The 26,088-nt window shown below is 35.5% G+C and overlaps 1 protein-coding gene across 2 annotated transcripts; it reads left to right on the top strand.

The window, feature by feature from the left end:
* Nucleotides 1–743: 743 nt before the first annotated feature.
* On the top strand, nucleotides 744–26,004 carry mtmr8 (myotubularin related protein 8). Of its 2 annotated transcripts, none has more exon segments than NM_200394.1 (14): nucleotides 744–913; nucleotides 5,787–5,909; nucleotides 8,396–8,558; nucleotides 9,745–9,902; nucleotides 10,275–10,403; nucleotides 12,877–13,011; nucleotides 15,430–15,562; nucleotides 16,959–17,068; nucleotides 17,156–17,281; nucleotides 20,292–20,341; nucleotides 20,520–20,720; nucleotides 20,819–20,947; nucleotides 21,188–21,314; nucleotides 24,633–25,206. In NM_200394.1, coding segments are annotated over 14 exon segments (1,899 nt in total). In that variant the 5' UTR covers nucleotides 744–889; the 3' UTR covers nucleotides 24,924–25,206.
* The last annotated feature ends 84 nt before the right edge of the window (nucleotides 26,005–26,088 follow it).

Genomic DNA, 26,088 nt, shown 5'->3' with positions numbered 1-26,088 from the left:
CTTTGTATTTGTCATCATCTCACAAAATCTGTGATATAGTTCAAAAATTTTTAATTGTTGACATTTTTGTAGGGGACAAATGTCGGTTCTTTGACTAAAAGTTTCAGTCATGTAACTAAAAAAGAAAAATTGTGTTAGTCATTCCTGGTCTCATTCATTCATTCATTCATTCATTCATTCGTTTACTTGTCGGCTTAGTCCCTTTATTAATCCAGGGTCACCACAGCGGAATGAACCGGCAAATTAACCAGCGAGTTTTTATGCAGTAGATGCCCTTCCAGCCACAACCCATCTCTGGGAAATATCCACACAAATTCATACACAACAGACAATTTAGCCTATACCCAATTCACCTGTACCGCACCGGAGCACCTGTAGGAAATCCACACGAACGCATGGAGAACATGCAAACTCCACACAGAAACGCCAACTGAGCCGAGGCTCAAACTAGCGACCCAGCAACCTTCTTGCTGTGAGGCGACAGCACTACCTACTGCACCACTGCTTAACCCCATTCCTGGTCTCCTACAATTATTTCATTTCTTTATCTTGGCTGGGTATGTGATTTTTTTCTCAGTTTTTTCTTAATTTTTCTCACACTAATTAGGAGTACCAATCTCAAGCTTGCTACATTTAACTTTCTTAACCTTATTTGTAAGAAAGAATCAAGCCGAAACAAGCCGTTCAGCAAAGAACAGGCAGGCAAAAGTCAGTGAAATCACGTAGCTCGCTGACTTCTCGCGATATTTCCTCCCGTTAGCTGACATGATTGTAGTCCTCATGTTAGGGAGGAACGCGACAGCAAGTTCCTGAAACAAACATGACAACTCCTAAATACCCAAACTCCGAAAGTTTAGCGTGGACAGTTGGATGATAAAACAGTGAAATCATGGAGCACATCATAACGCCGAAGGTAGGTCTGAGTCAGCAGGTGTTTTCGTGTAAAGTCGGCAGATCTCTATTTATTGGTGAGATGTCAATAAACTAAACTGTCGACAGATGTAAAACACGCAGAGGAAGCGTTTTGCATCGGTTTGTTAACACATTTCGAGGTTTCATTTACTCTGCTGGTTAAAACGTGAAGCATTTTAAGCTCTGTTGATTGATGTTACTCACCGCAATCAAAGTGAATACTTTTAAAGGGGTTTTCAGTTGCAGGAGTAACGCATTCTCTCAAAATCCAGATGCAAGCAGATGCACTCCATCCCAAATTTTGAAAGGATGATACTTCTTTGTAAAAAAAATGTCTAATGTATATTGAGAAAAATATATTAATTATGTTCTGAAAAAATTACAAGTATTATTAGAACATATTTACTTTTCAGTTAAGAAGCATTGATTGTTTTTCAGTTTACTAAATATGGTTATAGTACAATTTTTCTATATTTACAGTGGTTTATATTATTATCCAGGTATTGAAATATTTTTCGTTATGTTTGTTTGTACCACGCAATTACCACGCTTGGGAAAAATCAAGGTTTTAATACCGCCAAAGTTTTCTGTTATACGGTTCCTAAGGTATTTTTACACCTGTTTTTCACAACTATTTTATTTAGTTTTTTAGGGCAACCGTATCTCCTGCAGAAAATGAACCTCTACTTCAAAAGCTACTGGTCCAAAATATTTTAAAAGTTTCTTAAATTAAAATCTATTGTGTTCAATTGGGGAAAAGTGATTGTTTACCCAGACGTTTATTAAGAACTTATTTTTGAGCAGTAATCACAATACAATACTGTGGTACCCGTGGTACCATGATATTTTTATCCAAGGTTATCATACCATCAGAATCTTATACCGGCCCATGCCGAATATTGGGTACATTATTAAAAAAAAAAAAACCTATAATAAAAAATGCATCTTCAAAGCCTTTGTCTGGTTTTATGGGGGACAAAACCTGCAAAACACTAAATAAATAAATACACAAATATATAAATAAATAAGTAAATGTATCCATAAATTCATGCAAAAATTAAATAATAAATAAATACATTTATATAACATACACATTTGTCATACAGTGCTCTGGATACATAAGTACACGACTCACAAATCTCTCTTTTAAATTCATACTTTTAATAGAAAGCTATAAAATATTATACTTGTGCATACACTAGATTAGTCAGTACTGGAACCAAATCTGGAGCTTATCTAACAAAATAACTTGTCATAATAGTCCTAAAACCACTACACTTTAATGCATAAGCTAAAGATAAATGTTAAATACAAATAAAAAAAACACTGGAAAAATCAAAAGAAGCAAAGAATGGAAAAAATGAGTTTTGTAAGGTGTATTTTTGTGTGTGCAATATTTTGCTTGAATTTAATCATATTGTCTTTCAATTTCAAAATATGTTTGGTGACAAAATGTTATTTGAATATATATTTTTTAATAAATCTGTTTTGTTTAAGTGCACCAAAAACATTGCCTATATTCACTGGGAATTGGACAAAAATATTTAATTTTTAAAATGGAGTGGACTCAATTATGCTGAGCACTGTATATACATTTATTTATTTGATTTGGTTATTTATTTATTTATGCAGGAATTTATGGATTTATTTATATATTTGTGTAGTTATTTATTGCTTTTGCAGGTTTGATCCTTCATACAGTTTGCCTAAAATGGTCTCTTTGAAAACCTGGCTGTTTCTATGTATATAATCATTAAAAGAATAGTTCACCAATAACTGAATATTCTGTCATTATTTACTCACCCTTTACTTGTGCCAAACTGTCAAACACAGAAGAAATTTCGAAGAAAGCTGAAAACCTCTAATCCTCGAATTGCATAGTATGCATTATTTCTACTTTGAAAGTCAGTGTTTGCAGGGTTTCAGAATTCTTTAAATATTTCTTTTTTTTTTTTTTAAACAGAATAAAGTAATCCTAAAGGTTTGTTACCACCTGAGGGTGAGTAAATAATTAAATTTTGAGGTAAATTATCCTTTTAATTCTAGCCATTTCATTTGCAAAACTTTTTTATTGTACATTCAGTGCTGAATGTTTAATTTTTTTTAGTAAACATTGTTTGGTCATATGAACGGTTAATGAAATTCTGCCAAGAATGTATGCTGGGATGTGTGTGTGTGTGTTTTGTGGATGAGTCTGAGGGGCATGGAGGGGTCAGCTCAAATATGTCACATTGAATCAGCAGTTTAGCAGGAACTGTGGTCTGCATTAACAGATGACCCATCTGCTCACATCTGCTCTGCCAGCAAGTCAGTCAGACTAATGCAATCTGAACTGGACATATCGAAGCTCACCTTAGATTTCAATCCATGCACAAATATAGAAATTCACCATGCTTTATAGAAACAAGAGAGATCACACCTTACCAAATAACACCTAGTTTTGGTATCCTCAGTCAACACATGTAGGATTGTTTCAATGATTTACTCAACAGTAGTACTACTTCATCAAGTCTCAGGCTTATAAACAAGACAAATACTTCAGACTTTGACTCTTTCAGAATGAAAGAGTATAAAATGTTCTTTAAGTCCTGAAGTGGCATCTTATGCTATTTCATTGCAGGTTACTCAGTAACCAAAATGACAAAATTGTGGAGAGAAGGAGGAACAGGACATGCTGACAGTAGTCCTAAGAGGTTCTGCAGGATTTCCTATTATTGTGTTAAACATAGTCTGGATGATGGGTTCTGCTCTCTGAGGGACTCCTGCAACCCTTAGTCTTCATCAATATGTCAGACTAACTCCTGTATTCATTGGTTGAACATTCTGCACTAAATGTTCCTCTTAAAGAGACAGTTCATCCCAAAATGTAAACTCCCTCACCGTTTACTCTCCCTCATATGGTTTTAATTTAGACCTAAATGAATTTATTTATTACAGAACACAAAAGAAGATATTTTGAAAAATGCCCTTTGACTTTCACAGTAGAAAATAAATTACTCTCCTAATCCTCTTTTGTATTCAAGAGATGAAAGAGACTTGGGTATTAAATAAGTGAAAGGTAGGAAAATGATGACAGGATATACATTTTTGGTTGAACTATCCCTTTAAAAAAAAAAAAGATTTATTTATAATACTTTTATGTCAGTTACACCCCATTCACACGAGGGGTCAGTGTTAACGCTTCCAATTCACTTTGAATGGGTGATGTCAGAGGTTGCCGAACTGCAATGTGGATCCGTCAGCGCCGTTTCAGTGTCGTTACTCACTGCAGAAGTTGGGACTTTCTCAACTTTTCAAGTGCCAACGGGAACGTTAGCCAATCAGATTGCTGTATGCAAATACAACAGCTCAGACAGTATACAACAGCTCTGACTAATTTCATTGGCTGACGCTGCTATGACTATCGCGTCAGCCCCATCTTTAGACACGCCCTCTGTCAAGCATTGACGCTGAAGCCCCGTGTGAATTGGGCATCAACAAACAAAAGTAAAAGAGAAAACAGTACAAAATCGATTACAAAAATTAAAAATGAACCGCTCTATAACCCTATTGGGCATCATCAATATATTGAACTGAATAGACTAGGGGGTGGCACGTTCTTCAAACTTGTGTTTTTATGTCAAGAAGAGTTGTATGCTTGTGCAATATCAGCACTAGTACTCATCTGGTGGTACAGGTACAGACTAAAAGTGCAAGATGGGCAACCAGGGGTGGACTGGCCATAGGGAGCACCGGAACATTTCCCGGTGGCCTGACGGTCAATCTAGCCTGCCGCCTAAAACCACATTCTCACCTCCTATCCTCTCTACACTGAGTTCACCCCTGTGGGCAATCATTTATTCTACAGTAAATGTTTCAAGTTTCAGAGATTTTACATGTTCCAAGAATGGCAACCAAATGTTAGAAAATTTGATCACTGAACCTCAAAGATTATATATATGAGCAATTCCGTGCAAATGTCAACCTTGCCATAAAAAAATTACGTTTTTACCAAAATACGGAAACCGTTTCTGGGTTTTTTGTGTAAGCAAGTATTTTACAGTACTTTAAAAATACTCAAAAATGCATCTGTCAATGTTTTCAAACTATTCTATTTGATTTACCAAAGTCACACAAATGGTAATTTCACATCCGTCACATCCATAACGGAGAGATGTCACATCCATAACGACACTTTTTCCTCAGAAATGTAAAAATATTAAATAAAATAAAACCAATCATTTCTGTTTTATAGAGAGCCAACTCTTATTTTGAGTAGCGTTATTTATTTTGGGTTGTGCAGTTTAATTCATAGAACTTCTACAAAGTATGTTGTATACTGTAAACTCGCAGACTTTTTTTGTCACATCCATAACGCATGCTTATTTTCCTCATTTAAAGTACAAAACATGTTTACAGATTGATATTTTTATGCTCCCATAACTCTGTGGCTAGTTGCTCTGGAAAATATAATAAAATTTTTCAATATAATGTTAACATATACTTTCTCTGTCAATTTATGTGTTGAGTTTTTACTGCAAATGTCACATCCATAACGCTGGAATTGCTCATATATTTTTTTCTAATTTGACAGAAATTAAGGTGTCTTTAATCCATTGAGTATGGGATGCGAGTTGAGGAGACTTCCACTGCAACAAAATACATCACCTAGCTAATAATGACAGAAAAGCTATTCGTTCAGAAAAATAAAATGGTAACTGACAATCAGGGGGTGGAACTCCAGACAGGCCAATTAACAGAGAATGATCAATTTTAATAGATGTAATAGCTGAAATTGAATCCAAGGAAACAAAGCTGCACAGGTCCAAACATGTGAACTAGATTTGCAGGTTCAGCTTGACACTAAACGATCCTTTCAATGTATTTTTTTGCAGGTGGAGAATGTGAAACTACTGAACAGGTACACTGAAAAGAAGTCAGCTCTGGGCACTCTTTACTTGACCGCGACTCATCTTATCTATGTGGAACAAACCAGCAACACACGCAAAGAAACATGGGTAATGTTGGCCACCGGATACAGAATATGCTATGTTCTGTCTCTGTATTTGCCTGGATCCATCTTTATACTGTATAGTAGGGATGGGTGGAATGATGAAATACTGAATAATTTGTCAGTCCTACTTGATTTGTTTTTTAATTTGTGTATACTGCAACATCTAAATAATTTATTGTAAGAAGCTAACACTTATGGGGGAAGAATCACAAACCTAACTACAGAACTAAACACACAAACTGAACAGATATCAACTTCAGCTCAGCCAAAAGGAGTTTGACAAAAATTCAGTGTTGTGCATTTTTGTGTCAATTTTCCAAAAGTCCTCCAAAAAAGGGAAAAAAACACTTTTAATTCCTGAAGTATGTTTATTTATTACAACCCCTTTTATTGATTTTCTGGAATAACAAACTTAAAATGAAATCTATTGTTTCCATGAAATAGCATTAAAATAGAATTTTGGTCATACCTTAAACCCTCACTGTATGGTAGGTGAGAAGCCGTTTGAGACTTGAGTGGTAGGGCTGTGTAATATTGGAAAAACAACCTAAAAATGATTTTTACTTTATTATTTATTTATTTAGCAAGCAATATATATTGTTATAGAAAACCAATTTCACCAGAGCATTCAAATAGCTCTTTCTGGAAATAAATCAATATATTATAATGATTATTATTTTGAGATGATGCAATGGTGCAGTGGGTAGCACAATCGCCTCACAGCAAGAAGGTTGCTGGTTTGAGCCTCGGCTGGGTCAGTTAGGATTTCTGTGTAGAGTTTGCATGTTCTCGCTGCATGTTCTCCTTATGTTTCCTCCGGTATCCCCTACAAGTCCAAAGAAATGTGGTACGGGTAATTGGCTATGCTAAAATTGACCATAGTGTATGAGTGTTTATGGATGTTTCCCAGTGATGGGTTGCAGCTGGAAGGGCAAACAAAGCTGCACAGGTCCAAACATGTGAACAAGATTTGCAGCTTCAGCATGACATTGAACACTCCTTTCAATGTATTTTTTTCATCCGGTGTAATAATTTAGTGTTTGTCCACTGTGGCAACCCCTGATTAATAAAGGGGACTAAGCCGAAAAGAAAATGAATAAATGAAATGCAAATGAAATGATCCAAGCTGTATGTTTTATTTTTCTTCTATGGAATCTAACAGTATTGTGTAACAGAATTTGCTTAATCAAATGTTAAAAAAACACAGCATAGTCTTTACTATATTAAATGCAGTCAAAGGATTAGTTTACCCAAAGCTGAAAATCCTCTGAGGCATTCTTTCATTTCAGAACACAATTGAATATATTTTAGATGAAATCTGAGAGTCACGTAAACTAACATTGGTGAGATGTTCAGAAAAGGAAGCAAAAACACTGTCGGGAGATTTCATGTGACTTCAGATCAGCTGTAGTCATCTGAAGCTCCATGAACAATTTTATGTGCCAAAAAACATGTAAAAACAGCCTTGTTCATCAATGTTTTCTCTTCCATGTCAGGTCATCAGGGTGTGCGTTTACTATATAGGCAGTACAATGTATTGCTATTAGAGTAAAGAGCACAACAAACAACCGTCATACTGGTTGTTGTAAAGGCATTTAAGGGGGTCACACACCCAAAGCGCTGCTCGGCGTCGCGCTATACACACCGTAGCCACAAGTCGGCAGCTGCCTGCATGCCTGTTCATGAAATATGAACAGGGCACTGTTCATATTTCTGCCGCGCCACAGAGCGCTATCTAAATAGTTTCATTTTAAATAGCATGCGAATGTGCGCGTCTGGTGTGCAATACTTTTAACTGTCATGCGCGCGCTGTGTCACGGCGCATCCATTGTGTGACCTGCTTTAGTGACTTGACTGGACTGAAAAAAAGACATATAACAGTGTTGATTTTACAGTTTCTTTAGCACATGAAAGTGTTCATGGAGATTTGTATGATTACATTTGAGCCACTGAACTCACATGGGATGCTTTGACAATGTTGTTGGTTTATTTTCTGGACTTTGAATATCTTTTGACCATTGCTGCACCAGGATGAGAAAGCTCTTGGATTTCATCTGTTCTGTAGATGAACAAAGATCTCAGGGGATTGGAATGACTTAAGGTTGAGTAATTAATAACAGAGTTTTCATTTTTGTGTGAAATAATCCTTTAGTTTTTTATCAAACAACAAATAATATTGTTTCTTTAATCTTGCTTGAAATGTTTGCTTAGGTCTTAAAACACACGTGAGCAGGATTTGTGAACAACAGTGGTGCAACAACTGGTGTAATAGGTCACAAGACAGAAATGACATGGCTAAGACAGTACAGCCACTGATAAAAATATAATTCATATTACACAATATATTTTTTGTGGGTGAAGTAGGCCTCAAACCAAATGTATTGCCTACGTTACATGATTTTTGGAGGCATCGTTTGGCTTTTTCTTATGTAAAAAACACATCTAGATATGTCTGATAACAGTGTCTGTGTCAATTCCATGTGTTTGAAGGTGCTGCATCATCACATCTTGTCAGTGGAGAAACTTCTGTTAACTGCGTCCGGTTGTCCACTGTTGATCCGCTGTAAAACCTTCCAGCATCTGCATCTGCTGTTTCAAAAAGAGAGGGATTGTCAGGATGTGTATCAGTCACTTCTACGGCTTTTTCAACCTGGTAACACGCTCACTGGTGCTTTGATGCAATGATATGATTTGTTTTGTGTATGCAAGGCAGAAAACATGTTGTACATCATTTATTTATTTAATTATGTATATGCTATTCTAATTGCATTTTTGTTGATTTTAGTTTTAGTAATTGTAGTTTACATGTTTGTATTTTTATTTAGCTTTAATTTAAAATTTTTATAAAAATGTTTTGTTGAGTTGCCAATGCACCATTGCTAATTTTCTATATCTTTATCTTTAAAACTGTTACATAATTAATGAACATAGTCACAGGGCAAGGGATGTTTCGTATCCTTTCTTATTGACTGTTCAATTTCAAACCAGTGGTTTGTTGTGCTAATAGATGATGATATTGTGCATTGGTAATAGTTAGACATATTGCCAATAGCTGATGACTACTAAGGCAGGGTGTCCGCGGGGGCTTAAAAAAAGTCTTATATTTCAAAAACAAAATTTTAGGCCTTTAAAAGTCTTAAATTCAGTGAAATATTGTCTTGTAGGTCATTTTAAACGAGTCTTCATTTTTTATGTGCAAGTAAAGCTACCTAATAATGAACCAACTCAAAACTTTTTATTTATATTTAAGTTTTTTTATTGCAAAGAGATAGATTTCACAACAGCAGTTAGATGTTTTACTGCAAATTATCCAAATAAAATGGGGCAAATAAGGGAAAGAAAACTTAAGCAACACATCTCCATTATCTTTTATGAATTGAAAAACTAGTTACTAGGCCATTAGAAAAAATTCTTAGTGTTTTAAGTTTAAAATTTTAATCTAAGTCGACTGAAAAGGGTCTTAAAAGTCTTATATTTGGCTTGGTGAAACCTGCACAAACCTTGTACTAAGGTGATATATCGCTCGTATGTAGATTCAGAATCATAAGTAAGTAGATTTATTTGCTATTGTCTATTAGAGAATACTCAGAAGTAAAAAGGCAGTTCTTACCTTTACGTTTTGTAGTGAGTAATGGACTGTTTTGAGACTCTTTTATTGACATAATTCTCATGAAAGTTTGATAATTGATGGAAGACTCTAAATAGGACTGTCTATAAAGCCAAACCCTCAATAGTAAATCTTTATTTTATGTATATTACATGCTGCAAAATACATATATGATGAAGACTGGCCCAAACATTTGCTCTCAAACTTTAACTGTGTTACTGTATGATTTCAGTCAAAGAAGAGGAGCTTTATGCTTTCCTCTATAACCCACATCAAAACGAGGAGGAGCGGAGACGGGGTTGGGAGTTGATCAGTGTGGTGAATGACTTCAACAGGATGGGCCTCTCTAATGATTATTGGGAAATTAGCCATATCAACAAAAACTTTGAGGTAGCATCTTCCTATAACATGTCAACCTAGCATACAATGTTCCTGTTTGGGTCCATTATGATACTGTAAATACATGATTTGACAAACTAATGTTCATGTACCAATGTTTGTGGTAAATAAAAATTAAGAAATGTCTCTTGACAACCAAGTCAGCTTTTTTGAATGATAAAATATGTGAAAATAAAAACCAGATATTTAAAACTGTAATAATATTTCACAATATTTTTGTTTTTACTGTATTTTTGATTAAATTAATGTTTCCATGCTGTGCATAAAATATTGTACCGACTCCAAAACCTCAGCAGAATGCTTTTATGTTTTACTTTTATAGTGAATAATGTCAAATCGTTTTTCCTTGTCTCTTATTCACAGATGTGTAGCACTTATCCATCCATCCTAGGACTCCCTAAAAGTGCCAGTGTTGCTACGGTAACAGGCAGTGCCAAATTTAGGAGCCGAGGGCGTTTGCCTGTTCTGTCTTACTATCACAAAGATACAAAGGTATACAAGCACATTCACTTTACAATGGCTGTTTTCCACAACCCAGTAACTCCCCATTTAGACAGCACTTTAAGACATTGGGGCAAATTGTAAGGTACGTTTAAAAGAAAATTTGATGTGAAGCATGTTTAAATTGCCTCTGTTCTAGCTTTGTTGGTAGTACACTACCTGATGAAAGGGTTGTCGCCTATTCAAATTTTAGAAACAACAAATAATAACTTGAGTTCTAGTTGATCATTTGGTATCAGAAGTGGCTTATATGAAAGACAAAGGCCTCTAGATTTCTTTTATTTTATTCATCTTCAATGCCTTCTCCTTTATCTTACCTCAGACATGCTCGATAATGTTCATGTCTTGTGATTGGGCTGGCTAATCCTGGAGCACCTTGACCTTCTTTGCTTTCAGGAACTTTGATGTGGGTGCTGAGTTATGAGAAGGAGCGCTATCCTGCTGAAAAATTTGCCCTCTCCTGTGGTTTGTAAAGTAATGGGTAGCACAAATGCCTTGATGGCTGTTGATGTTGCCATTCACTCTGCAGATCTCTCGCATGCCCCCATACTGAATATAACCCCAAACCATGATTTTTCTTTCACCAAACTTGACTGAATCTGTGAGAATCTTGGGTCTATGCGGGTTCCTATAGGTCTTCTGCAGTATTTGTATTGATTGGGATGTAGTTCAACAGATGATTCATCAGAGAAATCTACCTTCTGCCACTTTTCCAAATGATCAACTAGAAGTCAATTTATTATTTGTTGCTCTTACAACTAGGATCGACGACAAGACTTTTGTCAGGTAGTTTATGTTGTAGCCATCAAAGTTAAAATGTGTTGATATTAGGGATGGGAAGATTAACCGATATGTATCGATACGCGGTCATGCGCGTGCACGATGCGAGTGCATCGGTAGAGCAGCAGAGGATGAATGAAATTTTGGAAGCAAATCGAGATGCATCGGTTTTTCCGAGATGCATCGGTTTTTCCGAGATACAGCTTATATTTTTAATATAGAATGTATTTTTTATTTATTAACAAGTGTTGTTAACCTGTTTTTGGCGCATAATTTAATCGACCTACATAAAGTAAGCCTTAGCAACGGATTTGCGGATGTGCACACACTACAACTCAATGTATCAGGTGTGCGGATGAAGCTAGTGGAGCGCCCTCAGAAAGCGCGAGAAGCAAAACAAACATTTTATTCCCCACTGAGTTTTAAATCTAAAGTATGGCAACATTATGGATTTAAGGATGGACGACATGACAGGACAGATGCAATCTGCAAAATGTGCCGCGCATCTGTAAAATACGCGGGCAGTACGACTAATCTGATATCTCACTTGAAGCGGCGCCACGGTGTTGTTGTGAAAGCATCTTCCAGTGTTTCTGCATCCCCGGCTTTCGCACTGCTTCAACCAGCTCCAAAAGTGGTGAGAAAAGCATTGCAAGTTTTTTTTTCCATGCGCAACAGTTCTGCTCGCTCTACGCCAATAACGAATGCTATTGCATTGTTCATCTGCAAAGATATTCAGCCTAGTGTCACGGAGAACGAAAGTTTTAAACACCTCCTCCTGTTAATTTTTATTTAATTATAATAATATTAATAATAATAATGATAAAAATAATTGGGTGTCACGGTGGCACAGTGGGTAGTTTGACCACCTCACAGCAAGAAGATTGCTGGTTTGTTATATTTTTATTAGCCTGTTGTTTACAGTGACAGTGATGTTTCAAAGCAGCATAACACTGCTAGTTCACAACCTTAAGTTTTGAATAATCAGTGGCAAAATATATCTTTGTAAAACTTGTTTTCATAGTTGAAAAGTTAAATCACAATTCTTGTTGTGCAATGCTAAATTTATTTATGTTGAAAGAGTGCAAATATATACATTTATAATATATATTGCACTTATACATTCTGTTTATCTTGAAAATACTTAAATAATATGTGCTATATTATCTAAAATGGCCCTCTACTGTAAACTGACACTCTGGCTCCGAGAGAAAAGCCAGTTTGTAAAAAAAAGTCTTGGTTTTGCTTGGTTTATAAATAATCAAACTCATTCAATGGCACAGCATCATCTTTCACATAATCTCATAAACTTGATCTAATTAGTTAGCGCTGAAATATCGCATCGTATCGTGATATGGGTGTGAATCGTATCGTGTTGCATCGCAATATGTCACAAATGTATCGCTAATATATCGGATCGTATTCTTTGTATCGAGATACGTATCGGATCGGCATTATAGCTTAGATGCCCAACCCTAGTTGATATATAAGTTAAGTTTAAATATATTCAATTATATTACATACAAGTTAAAATAATTAACAAATTACAAATTCTTGATTTCATTGCGTTTTACAAAATGACTTGTGCATGGATTTAGGTTGTGCAAGTATTACAAGAAGTTGTGATGCCAACCAAATTATTACCAAATTGACATTCTTTGCATTTTGTGCTGCTGTCTTTCAGGCTGCGATTTGTCGCTGCAGTCAGCCTTTGTCAGGTTTGAACTCCCGCTGTGTGGAAGACGAGCAGATGCTTCAGGCCATCAGCCAAGCCAATCCAAACTCTCCCTTTATATATGTAGTGGACACACGGCCCAAGGTGCGACCTTTAACCTTAACCTTTCTATATACATAAGGGTGACAAGTCCAGGATGGGACACGTAAGTGTTTATCTTTAAACTTTCAACCCTGAATGCTCTGATGCACATGTACTGTAGGAATGTAATCCTTCACCTACTGACATCTGACCCCAGCTTTATTTATTGAACTAATGATTAAAAATGAGATGAGTGCCTAAAGGATATTGGAGAAATCTGGCATTGTGATATTTATTGTTTCTGCAATATACATTGCAATAAGAGTACAATTTCACTAGATGGCTTAAACAACTCTTGAATAAATCTTGAATTTAAATTAATTATAGTGGTTTTGTAAGGGTGTGAATCATGTATAAAAGATAATAAGTATATTGCAAATAGGAATAATTACAATAGAGCAAAGAAAAAAGTAAAATAAACAGTGCTTTGTGGTTTTTAATTACAGAAATTGATTAATAAATGTAAAATGACACTCTATAGTCTCTGTATTAATAATTCTGTTAAATTATTCTTCATTAAAGTTACAATTGTTATACATTTTCGTGCCCAAATGCTTTAAACTTTCTTGAAATGTCTTTAAAACACATGCAATTAATAAAGTTTCGCTCTGTTATGGTTATACTATGGTAAATCTCATCCATTCTCACTTGCTTTGCTGATCAACTGCAATCCTAACTCAACATTGCATATCCTACCATGTGACTATTGCAAACACACACGATATTGCAATATTGATGCTGAAATGATCTATTGTGGCGCTGTACTTTTGATTTTTCTAAATAAAAAAAAAATACCACAATACGTTTGCAGATATTTCAGAAACATTCTTAATGAAAAACAATGCTTAAGTTGGTTATTCTTCTTTCAAAATGTGGGCACATGTAAAACAGGGTATTTCATTCATTAAGTCATAAAGGCTGTATCAATATGTGTACTGTGCACTTGTTGAAAATGCGACCTCTGGCCTGTAGCAGCCTCTGAAATGAGATGTAACAGTTTAAATGCTTGATCTTTTGCATATGTTTTTAAGGTGACTGTTAGTATTTCAAGAGGGTTTAAAACATTTGGACACAAGAAATGATGATGTTTGTAGGTGTAAGAAAGATTAATTGAATTTAATTTTTTAATCAATTGATCAAAAAAGGTTTTTCTTACTTAGAACTATTCTCTCATTTCTAGTCCAAATATCTAGGTTATGATTATTTTACTTATCCCATTGGCAGATAATATAGCTTGTTTTAGGGAAAAAATCTTTAATTTTGACACATTATTTTCTGAAGGTGAAAACAAAACAATATTTTACCTGACCTTAGTTTTTTTTTTACATATTTGGACTAGAAACGCGACAAAGCTAAATAAGAAAAGCATTTTTATGTGCAGTGTAAAAATGCTGGGTTCCACACAATTTCTTCATGTTGTCTCAACTCAAATCAATTAAGTTAACTTCATTGTTTTTACAAATTGGAAAAGTGGAAACTTTTAAAGTGGAAACAAATAAGTTGTCCCAAAAAACATAAAAATTATGAAGTTTTAACTTATTTTTTAAGTCATTATTTAAGTGCATTGTGATTATTAAATTTCTTCACCTTAAAGCTTTCCAGAAAGCTGTCAAATAGAGCTATTTAAACCTTCTTGTGAAATGGTATTCATTCATTTTCTTTCGGCTTAGTCCCTTATTTATGAGGGGTCGCCACAGCTGCGCCATTGCCAACTATTCCAGCATATGTTTTATGTAGTGGATGCCCTTCCAGCCGCAACCCAGTTCTGGGAAACCACATACACTCTCGCATTCACACACGTACTTTGGACAATTTAGTTTATTCAATTCAATTATAGTGCATGTCTTTCTACTGTGGGGGAAATCGGAGCACCCAGAGGAAACCAACACAAACACAGGAAGAAAACATGCAAACTCCACACAGAAACACCAACTGGCCCAGCCGGTACTCAAATCAGCGACCTTCTTGTAGTGCTAACCACTGAGTCACCATGCCACCCTAATGGTAATCATATCACAAGATTTATCGAAGAAAAGTATTGCAATATCAGATTTTTCCAATATTGTGCAGCTGAAGTTGCTGTCGTCAATCTGTGCATGTTCGTCATGTCGAATAGAAGTGGCCAGGTAAAAAAAAAACTGTTCAACATTTTAAATTTGGACAACAATACCAAGTTTACCCACTATGTGCCATTTCTACATATTACACAATTAATTCAGTAATTAGTGTATTTAATTTTAGTATGCTTTACAAATATTGCATTATATACTTTCTGTTTATTGTTGCCTGTTACATGTTTCACCAATACTGGAAAACAGGACATGCAACGCTTTTCTCAATTCTTTCAGAGAGTAAACTGCTGTAACCCTGACCCTCTGGAAATAGTGGTGTAAAATATCTATGTGTCTTTGTCTTTGTCAGTTGAATGCAATGGCGAACCGTGCAGCTGGTAAAGGCTATGAGAACGAGGACAATTACTCCAATATCAGGTTCCAGTTTCAGGGAATTGAAAACATCCATGTCATGAGAAGCAGCCTGCAAAAACTGCTGGAGGGTGAGAGGAAACTTTTCATTAGGACCAGTAGTGCAAACTCTATTAGGGTTGCAATAACTTATTAATGAAATGAACAGACTTGTAAGCTTGACAGATACATGATACTGTTAAAATTTACTTTCAGTGCTTAACTTACAAGGCCCAGTTTCCACCTGGTATTAAGACAAATTGTCAGTAATACGATTGCAAATTTTTTAACTGAGGAACATTACTGTTTCCGTCTGGTGTTATCCTGCATTGAAATTTGTTCTTCTGACCACTTGGTCACTTTTGCCATGCCCCTTTCTTCAATTCAATTCAGTAAACCTTATTGTCTATCCCAGAGGGGTTAGAAAATTGTCTTTAGAAAGAGGCTAACACACAACAACAAAGCATAAATACACTTACACAATTATTTACAAAATCCTATTTAAAACCAATGGCAGTGGGAACAAATGTCTTCTTCTACTTTTTTTTGCTAAAAGGACTTTATACCGTCTGCCAGATGGAAGTAACTTAAAGGAACCATGTAAAAGATGGGAGATGTAAAGAGTCTTCCACAATAGTGGAGATTTTTCTTTTTGTCGCTGCTATAAATAAATCAGTGAGAGGTGTTGGTCTCTCATCAATGATTTTACTCACTATGTTTACCAACCTTAAAAGTTTATTTTTACTTTTAACAGAGAGGGAGTTACACCAGGCTACAAAACTGAAAGTAAGGATAGACTTAAAAAGTCTTTATCTGTTTATACATATTTTTTGGGCTGGAATGTTCATCAGTGTGATGAACAAACTCATATTACACCTTACAAACAAGTGGGAAAGCAATTAAATGAAAACCATTTTATGATAGCAACTATTAATTGAACTATTAATCATTTGTGTCAAATAAGTTTTATTGATGAAGACACAGATTCAAGACAAAATTAATTCTGTTTACATATTTTGTCCATAACTATTAATCATTTGTGTATTGAATGAATGAAGTATTAATATCTTGTTTTGATGTCTCTCGATTAAAAATAACACATTTTTTACTTCTACTGGAAGTGTTTAAATGTGAACTTACACTTTTTTTAGAGTGTCATCTCTATATTTAACTCTTTAATAGATTCAAATACTGTATTTGTTTTCATAGCCTTCCAATTGTACATTATTTGAAGGACAACATGTGGAATAACATTATTAAATACAGGACTAAAATGATATTTAATACAATTATATAAGTGATATTTGGGCATTTACATAATAATCAAAGCATTCAAACAAAGAAATTATCAAAAGATTAATTAATTTTCCAAATAATTGTTATTTGCAGCCTTAAACTCTCAATTAGTCTTATGTTTGTAAGTCGGTGCAGTAAGGTACTGGTTATAAACCGGTAGTAGGTGATGTGATTGTATCTGTGTTCCTCCAGTTTGCTCTATGAAGTCTCCCTCTATGAGTGACTATCTGACAGGACTGGAGAACTCTGGCTGGTTGAGACACATCAAATCTGTGATGGATGCAGGGGTCTTCCTCGCCAAGGTATTGACTTCAGTTCTGTTTCTACGCACACTGACACCTGTTAGTGTGTCTTTCTAATTTACTCAGGGGTTTTGTTTTGTGTCGTAGGCTGTGTGTGAAGAGAGAGCGAGTGTATTAGTACACTGTTCCGATGGTTGGGACAGAACTGCTCAGGTTTGCTCTCTGGCTTGCTTACTGCTGGATCCATACTACAGAACTATTAAAGGCCTCATGGTAATTACACACTAACCTTTAACCTCTGCCCTCAACACAGGGGTCCTTTGATCTTTAAGCGTCCACTCACATTTATGTCTCTACAATAGGGAGGTCATGGCTTTGTTTACTATGAGGTTACTTATAACTATGAAGCTATATATTCATGTTTATTTTAATAAATCCTGTTTATATATATATATATAATTTTTTTTTCCCCACTATACACTACCCGACAAAAGTCTTGTTGTCAGTCCTAGTTGTAAGAGCATAACTTGACTTTTAGTTGATCATTTGAAAAAGTGGCAGAAGGCTGATTTTTCCGAAGAATCATCTGTTGAACTACATCCCAATCATCACAAACACTGTAGAAGACCGCAGTAGAACCAGCATAGACCCAAGATTATCATAGAAATCAGTCAAGTTTGGTGAAGGAAAAATCATGGTTTGGGGTTTCATTCAGTCTGTGGGCATGCGAGTGATCTGCAGAATGGATGGCAACATTAACAGCCTGAGGTATCAAGAAATTTGTGCTGCCCATTACATTACAAACCACAGGAGAGGGCAAACTCTTCAGCAGTAAACCGCTCCTTCTCATAATTCAGCCTCTACATCAAAGTTCCTGAAAGCAAAGAAGGTCAAGTTGCTCCAGGATTGGCCAGCCCAGTCGCCAGACATAAGAACATTATTGAGCATGTCTGGGGTAAGATGGAGGGAGGCATTGAAGATGAATCCACAGAGATGTATGGATGCAGTCCTCCAAGCTCATGGGAGTCATACACAACATCATCATCAACAACTAATCAAATAATTAAAAATCAAGGCATGATCATATTTTATTTTTGGAGAATACGCGTAATCTAGAGGCCTTTACCTTTAATATAAACCACTTCTGTGCTGATACCAAATGATCAATTAGAAGTCAAATTATTATTTGTTTCTAAAACTTGGATAGATATATATGATGTATCTATATACCATCAATTATAAATAGTTAATTCACACACACACACACACACACACACACACACACACATATATATATATATATATATATATATATATATATATATATATTAGGGATGTAACGGTATTGTAAATACCGTCATACCGCAATATTAAATTTTTCCGATATTACCGAAGTCGCATGACTCGGTAAAACTATAGGTCTTCTGAGAAAATTTGCTCAGGCGAATAAAGCGAACGGGAGGTAGCTTAAACTACATTTCCCATAAGCCCAGGCGTGGCCATAATCCTTTGCGGTCTGTTGTCGCTACAGATCCAGTAATGCGGAAATGGAGTGTGCTGCTAGTAGCGGAGATGAAAAAAAGATGGAAATGATCGAACCTAAAGCGGGTGTTGTCGCCGCGCCAAACTGAATAGCAGTGTTGTCGCGCGCGTTCTGATCAGCTGTGTTGTCTCGCGCGTATTGTAAAGCGCCGAGGGGGGGTTGAGCGCGCATTCTCAAGAGCGGTGTTGTCTACTGAAGGGCTGGACGGAGGGTGTGTCGTGTCGCGGGGGCACTTTTGATCAATTTGGAAGGGCATTTTCTATCCAAGACTAAAAAGGGCATGTGCACTGCACAGGTTGAGCCCTATGTGTGCACGTGCCTGCAAGTTGGGGAATACGACTAATAGCAGTCATGGGGACTGCAGAAACACAGCACACTGTTCAGATTGATGCAGACATTGACTTGTACCGCAAAGAGATCTCTATCTCACTCATGGTTTGTCTTCTCAAGTGGGGGAAAGACAATGCACAATGTTGCCCACTGCTGTCAACATGGGCCAAGTCATATCTCTGTCCCAGAATCCTCAGTCCCAAATGAGAGGGTTTTTTTCTGTTGCAGGGGACATTGTAAATACCCAGAGATACCAGCTTTTACCAGATTATAGTTATATGATCATTTTCCTTTAAACCCATCTATATCTAAGTAAGTGAGTGAGTGATTAAATGTTGAATGTGATGAGTTTTCAACAATACTAAATTGAAACTTTATTTTTTTACATGGTTTAATAATTTTTTGTTATTAAAATTGAAGTTCCTGTTTCAAAGCTAACAGATAGATGACTAATTTGTATGTCATTGACACTTTTGGCACTTTTTTGGAGTATTTTCAAAAGTTTTTTTTTTTCCTGTAAATGATTCAATAAATACCGTACCGTGACATTCATACCGAGGTATTACCGTACCGTGAAATTCTGATACCGTTACATCCCTAATATATATATATATATATATATATATATATATATATATAAATATATATATATATACACACAGACACACACACACACACACACACACACACACACACACACAACCAGAGATGTTCCAATATATTACTAGTTAAAACAACTTTTACATTTTTTGGTTTGATCAACAACAAAAAACAGCAATAATTTAACATTTCTGTTATTTTAAAATAAAATGTATTCCTGTGCTGCAATGCTACAATTTTCAGCTAACATCATCCCAGCTTTCAGTTGCACATAATTCTTCAGAAATCATTCTAATATTTGGAATTCAGGAGACATTTTAAAACTAATAAAAAAAAACTTTGTAAAACGCATGATTGCTGAATAGTGTTGTTAAAAATATAATACTAATCGACTGAATGAAAATTTGAGCGGTTTTATTCATGCTTTGCTGGTTGATAAATTATTCGGATGGATTAAAATTTCAATTTCTTTGGTCAGACTGTGATAATTATTTTAGAAAACTGCTTATTGGTAATGAAACAAAGTATTTATTAGTCATCTATTGCTCATTTTGTAAACATTTTCAGTGCCTTTTTGTAATTTCACTGCGGTTTTTTGTCCAATTGTATAAATTCATGTTAAACACTACTTTGAAACATTGTTTACAGCTTAAGAATATTAAATTAAAATCTGATGGTGAAAAATGTTTTTTCTGCTAATTTAAGAGGAGTTAAAAACAGACTGGTCAATTTACACCAGGAACACTAAAATAAGGGGTGGAATGTGAACACGACAGGAGGGTTAATAATTTGACTATTTTTTTATTACAGGTTTTAATAGAAAAAGAGTGGATTTCTTTTGGTCATAAATTCAGTCACAGGTAAATAACACTTTAAGCATTATTACATCTCTTAGTTTGCACAAATACGTAACTACTTGTAATCATATTATTGAAATTGTTATCATTATTATTAAAGTTAAATGCGATCACTGTTGCTAGAATGTGAAAAAATCTTTGTGCCATCATGGATCAATTTGTGTATGTGTTTGTGCTCTAGGTGTGGCCATCTGGACAGCGACCCAAAGGAAGCGTCTCCGGTGTTCACCCAGTTCCTGGAGTGCGTCTGGCAGCTGTCACAACAATTCCCCTGTGTGTTTGAGTTCAACGAACATTACCTGATAGAAATACATGACCAAGTCTACGCCTGCCAGTACGGAAACTTCATCGGCAACTGTCAGAAGGAGAGGCTAGACATGAGGTGAGGAACGAATCCACATGCTAAACAAAACAAAATAAAAGACATACATTTTATTTCTACTTTGTAGTTTTGCTTCAACATTTTGTGTGTAATTTTAGGTTGCATGAAAAAACCTTTTCCCTGTGGCCGCATCTTCTGGAAAACCAGCATCAGTATCGAAACCCTTTGTACCGGCGCTCATTAGAAAGCACAGTTCTCAGACCAAGCACTTTACCACTACACTTCAAGTACGTACAAGCAAATACATGGATAAACCCACTTTGCCTCTTGATTACAAACAAACACAGATGGGTGTAAATTCACGAATTCACACTCAGCTGTGTTTGCTGTAAACAAAATGTTAGCAAATACAAATGAGCTACATTGCTTTTTGTTTACAGAATAGTTTAGCACCAAAATAACATTGTAAAATAAAAGGCATAGATGGAGGTGTTAATGAGGAGCTGTGTGTTTGTGTTGATTGCCAGGTTCTGGTGTGGGATGTATAACCACTATGACAGAGGAATGCACCCAAAACAGTCTGTTCTAGACACGCTGCTGACTCTCACACAGAGGCAGGTAGAAGGAGAGAGAACCATGACTGAATTACAGAGAGTAAGTGGGGTTGTAGTACTCTTTTCTAGGATGAAGATCAAGGTTTTTTTAGTAAACGAAAACTAAAACTATTAATTAGAAAACATTTTTGTAAACTGAAAAAAAAATGGCAATAAATGAAAATCTGAAATTAACTAAAATTAACAACATTCACTGAAAGATGACCTGAAAAAAAAAAAATTAGCAAAAATAATCATCATTTTTACAACTAAAGGGTCATTTTCTGAGATGCTGACAGTCATATATATGTCCCACATTGCTAAAAACACTATTAAAAAGCGAAAATTGGTTGTTTTTGCCTTATTTTGAGCAAATTTGTTCTGAAAATTTGAAGCAACATCACGGCCATGAGATCCTTGTTTAAATTCCAGCGTGGAGACTGGATGTCTGTACCGGCAGGTACAATGTGATGTCTTTGAGCTTTCAGCATCAATTCATGAGAAAGACCTGGTTCAAACAAATCAGCGTGCTCTATTGTGTATGAGGTGCAACTTCAATAATATGCATGATATAGCTTCCAAGACTCTTTTTACCTGTTACAGTGTTCAGACGGCAGAGAGATGTGTTGCCAACCATAATTAAAACAAGTGGAAAAAAAATTTGTTCAGAGACACGGGTCGTCGGTGTTGTGTTTATTAATGTGCCGCAGCAAAGGTTTTGTTTCCATTTCCCCATTATGAGAGCACCGATCACATTTGGACCCACATGTGTGAATTACAGTGGTCTGCTAACATGTGACAAAAATATCATTGTAAAAAACATTTTTCACCCAAGAGCTTTTCAAATCTGCAAATGGTGAAATCTGGATTTGCCTCTCATCTTTAAAAAAAAAAGACGCAGCTCCAGTTTGTGTTGATTGTCCTGTCTCTACAGATTTGTTAAGCGTGCAATCAATGTTCTTTGTTAATGTTTTAGATGGCAAAGTTAATTCGTATCGTCAGCAGTACTCTTTCAGTTTTTAAAGACATGCCTTAGTCAAAATGATTTAGTTACTAAGTTTACAGTAATATCACTACAATATTATGGCCGTAAAGATCCTCTGTAAATGTTGCTCTCCGAAAGTAAACATGTAAACACCTTAATCTAACTATTACTGCCGTGTAGGATTTTCGCTGCAAATGATTGTTTTGGCATTTTGTGACAGGATAGTCTATACACACACGGCTGTTTGACGCTATTCTCCTATACGTCGTGCTGTATAAAAATAATCCCTTAAAACTAAACTTCTCCAGCAGTTCCTAGCATACAATATCTCGTTTGTCATGGGGGCATGCATGAAATGTTTCTAAATGAAAGTGAAAGTGCCGAACTGCAGCTAAAGTCGACAAAACTTAATTTGTGCCCTTAAAGGGCTATGAAATCCCCCATCTCAGCAGGGTGTTTTCATACCTCTAGTTTAAAAAAAAAGTCAGAAAAATGGGTAAGGCTAGCTTTATTTAAGTGGGAGTGTCGAGTGGTGAAAGAGGGAAGGGTTTGGATGAAAAGGGGAGTTTCATTACGTGCACTACAGCTGATTCTCACAGCTGCAACCCAAACATAGAAACATGGGAGATAGACAGTAGCTATGTCTCCATCCAAAAATGTGAATAAACATTATGCGCAAAACTGGATTGCATAGAAGACGTGCAAATAAAGCAGCATTTCCATCCAACGATTCAAAGCAAACAAAATCGTCACTTCCTGATTATCTGGTGCCAAATATCAACAGTAAAAACAAAATTTGCTGCAGTAGGAGAAGCTGTATGTTGTTTCCATCAACAGTTTTTCATCCGCATATGCAAAATGCGCATAAAAATAGCTGTATGGAAACATAGCTAGGGATTCAGAGAGCAGCATTTACAGTGATACTAAGAGCTGTGTGGAAGTGGAGGATTTCCAGTGCATAATATTGTTGTGATTATACTATAAACTTAGTAACTAAATAATATTGGCATGTCTTTAAAAACTGAGAGTACTGCTTACGATATGAACTAAGTTTGCCATCTGAATAAACATAAACAGCGAACATTGATCACACACTTACCAAATTCGTAGAGACAGGACAATTAACAAACTTTTTTTAAAAGAAAGACAAGCTGCAAATCCGGATTTCATCATTTACAGAATCGAAAAGCTCTTGGCTAAAAAATTTTCTTAACAAACATATTTTTGTCTCGTGTTTGCAGACCACTGTAATACAACTGCTCAGGTCCACACATGAGCTGTGCTCTTATCGCAGGGGAAATGGAAACAAAACCTTTGTTTTGGCACATTTATACATGCAACACTGATGACCCATCTCTCTGAACAATTCTTCTTCTTCTACTTGTTTGATTTACGGTTGGGAACACATCGTGGCGTCTCTCTGAAAACTGAAACACTAAAAAGAGTCTTCGAAGCTATATTACGCATATTAATGAAGTTGCATCTCGTTCATAATAGAGTGTGCTGATTGGTTTGAACCAAGTCTTTCTCATGAATTGACGCTGAATTGATGTGCTGAAAACTCAATGATGTCACATTGTAGTGACTGGTACAGACAGTAAATCTTCACACTGGAATTTACACAATGATCTCATGGCCGTTCTGCAGCTTTAAAATTTTGTTTTAAACCGGAAGAACAAATTTGCTCTAAACAACACAAAAACAACCAATTGTCACTTTTTTTGTGAAATATATCAGTCCTAATAGTGTTTTTAGCAGCGTGGGACATAAATATGACTGTCAACGTCTCAAAAAATGTGTTTTGGGGTTTCGTGACGCTTTAATTGTGTGGTGGCAAATCTGACCTGCAGCTGTTTAGAGATGAAGCTGATGGTGCTTTTACAGACAAACACATTATCCACATTTGCCCAAAAATACAAACTAGTCATGTTTAACTACATACTTACATTATCTATAACTTAAAGAAGTTTGTCTGAATTATTTTAATTTTTTTTACTTTTTTTCAGTTTCATACAAGTTGAATTTGTGTGGTTTTGGATTCAGCGTCTGTTCAAACAAATGTTTTACTTTTATTACTAAGAGCTTTTACACAAGAGTTAAGCTGTGCAAACACTAAGCTTTGTTCTGGTTGACACTGTTCACTTAACTGTTCACTTAAAATTGTTCGGTTAATTCTGAATTACTTAAACTGAAGTCTATAAAAACTAAATAGAAATGTGTTCACAATATAAAAACTACACCAAAACAACAAAATCATTAATAAACTAAACTGATATTTAAATATTGCATTGAATTAATAACTTTTTTAAAATGTAAAACTATATTAGTGTATAGTGTATAATAGTAGCTATAAAAAGTGTTTGATTGGCCTGTCTCCATCTCCTCCTATTCCAGCAGCTGGCTGTTGCAGATGGAGTTCTTCCTGATCCAGCCGGACCAATCAACACACATGCAGACCAGAATAACCAAAGTGAGAAGATGCCTGCTCCTCCAGTCGTCCAATCAAATGGAAGCTGTGCTCCTTTGATCAATGGCAACGTGAAGGAGGTGGGGCCAGGAGCTGAAAACTCCAATCAGGAAGACAGGGAGGAGCCAGCTGCCAATGAACACGATCTGTCCTCTAAGGACAAACCTGTTTTTGTGGAAACAGAACATTCCAAAGAGGAGGTACAGGAATCCTCTTGAGTCGCCATAGTGTTAGCACATCAGCCGTTAGGACTGAAATGCCAAAGAACAAATGAAAGCATGCATAAAGTTGTGTTCCCACAACAGAAGCCATCGCAATAGAAAAAAAAACAATCATTTAAACGGCAGTGTTCTTCTGCACACCATGTTGTGATGGTGTACTGATGTTTCTATCACTGTGTGGATTGTTTTGTCCAGTTATATCTGTTCTGAACATTCCCAAAATGTTAAAGACATGTATGTGGCATGATGATTAAAAGCTAGGTGCTTTGATCATAGGCAATGAGAATCATCTGTTTTGTTTAAATGCCCAATTGGATCATATTTCATCTTGTTTCACTGGAAACAAACACAAAATGTTACAGGAAAACAAAATGTATTGTACATTTGAAAACCTGAAACGGATTTATTCAGATGCATAGGTGTCTGATCAGAAAATCAGCTTGATAAAGGGAACACTGTTAGAAAATGGATCAAATTATTATTATTTTTGCATATTATTTTGCTTGAGAGTGCCAGTGAGCTGTGCAATTTGAATTAAAGGGGAAAACAGCTTTTTTAATTAAATATTATAAATATTTGTCATTTTAGCCAAGCCTTTTACATATTTCGCTTTCCAAAGCAATATTTTGATGATGTCTACTGGACTTGATGAGTGTATTGAGTGTATTGCGAAAGCATGTGGGAAAAAAATGTAAGATTTTTAGGTCTAGACTAAAGTTTAAGTTCTAACGTGAGATGAAAAATCAATGTTTAAAGCGCTTCATTCATGAGAAGTGTTTGCTTACATTATTTTTTTATTGAATTAAAAAGGAAAAAATGTTTTCTGTTGAATAAACGCTTAGCAATACACAATAGGAAATTCTGAAATAAGCAATGAAAGTAAAGCCATTGGAAATAACAGACTGTGGTGACATACTGCTGTTGTTTTTAAAACTGTAGAGTTTTGTTTTGTGTAATAATTTCTACACGTCATCATTTTATACACTTTGTTTTGATCATTGTACTGTTTTGTATCTTTTTGTACACCATTCAATTCAAATGGATGTTTGTTTTAAATAAATACACTTTATTAAATGTGCGTTATATGATTATGTTGTTATTAATATTAATACTTTGTGTGCATGATAATTAGTAGCAAATACGTTTTCACAGAAAAAGTCAA

This window comes from Danio rerio, chromosome 5, assembly GCF_052040795.2.
Source record: "Danio rerio strain M-AB ecotype USA chromosome 5, GRCz13ab, whole genome shotgun sequence".
Lineage (NCBI taxonomy): Eukaryota > Metazoa > Chordata > Actinopteri > Cypriniformes > Danionidae > Danio > Danio rerio.
This window is presented reverse-complemented; position numbering and strand designations above follow the sequence as displayed.

Coding starts and splice junctions, on each gene's coding strand:
- mtmr8 (XM_087251473.1), top strand. CDS start 890: ATGGAGCACATCATAACGCCGAAG. Junction 914..5,786: donor AGCACATCATAACGCCGAAG/GTAGGTCTGAGT, acceptor ATTTTTTTGCAG/GTGGAGAATGTGAAACTACT. Junction 20,721..20,818: donor AAGGAGAGGCTAGACATGAG/GTGAGGAACGAA, acceptor GTGTAATTTTAG/GTTGCATGAAAAAACCTTTT.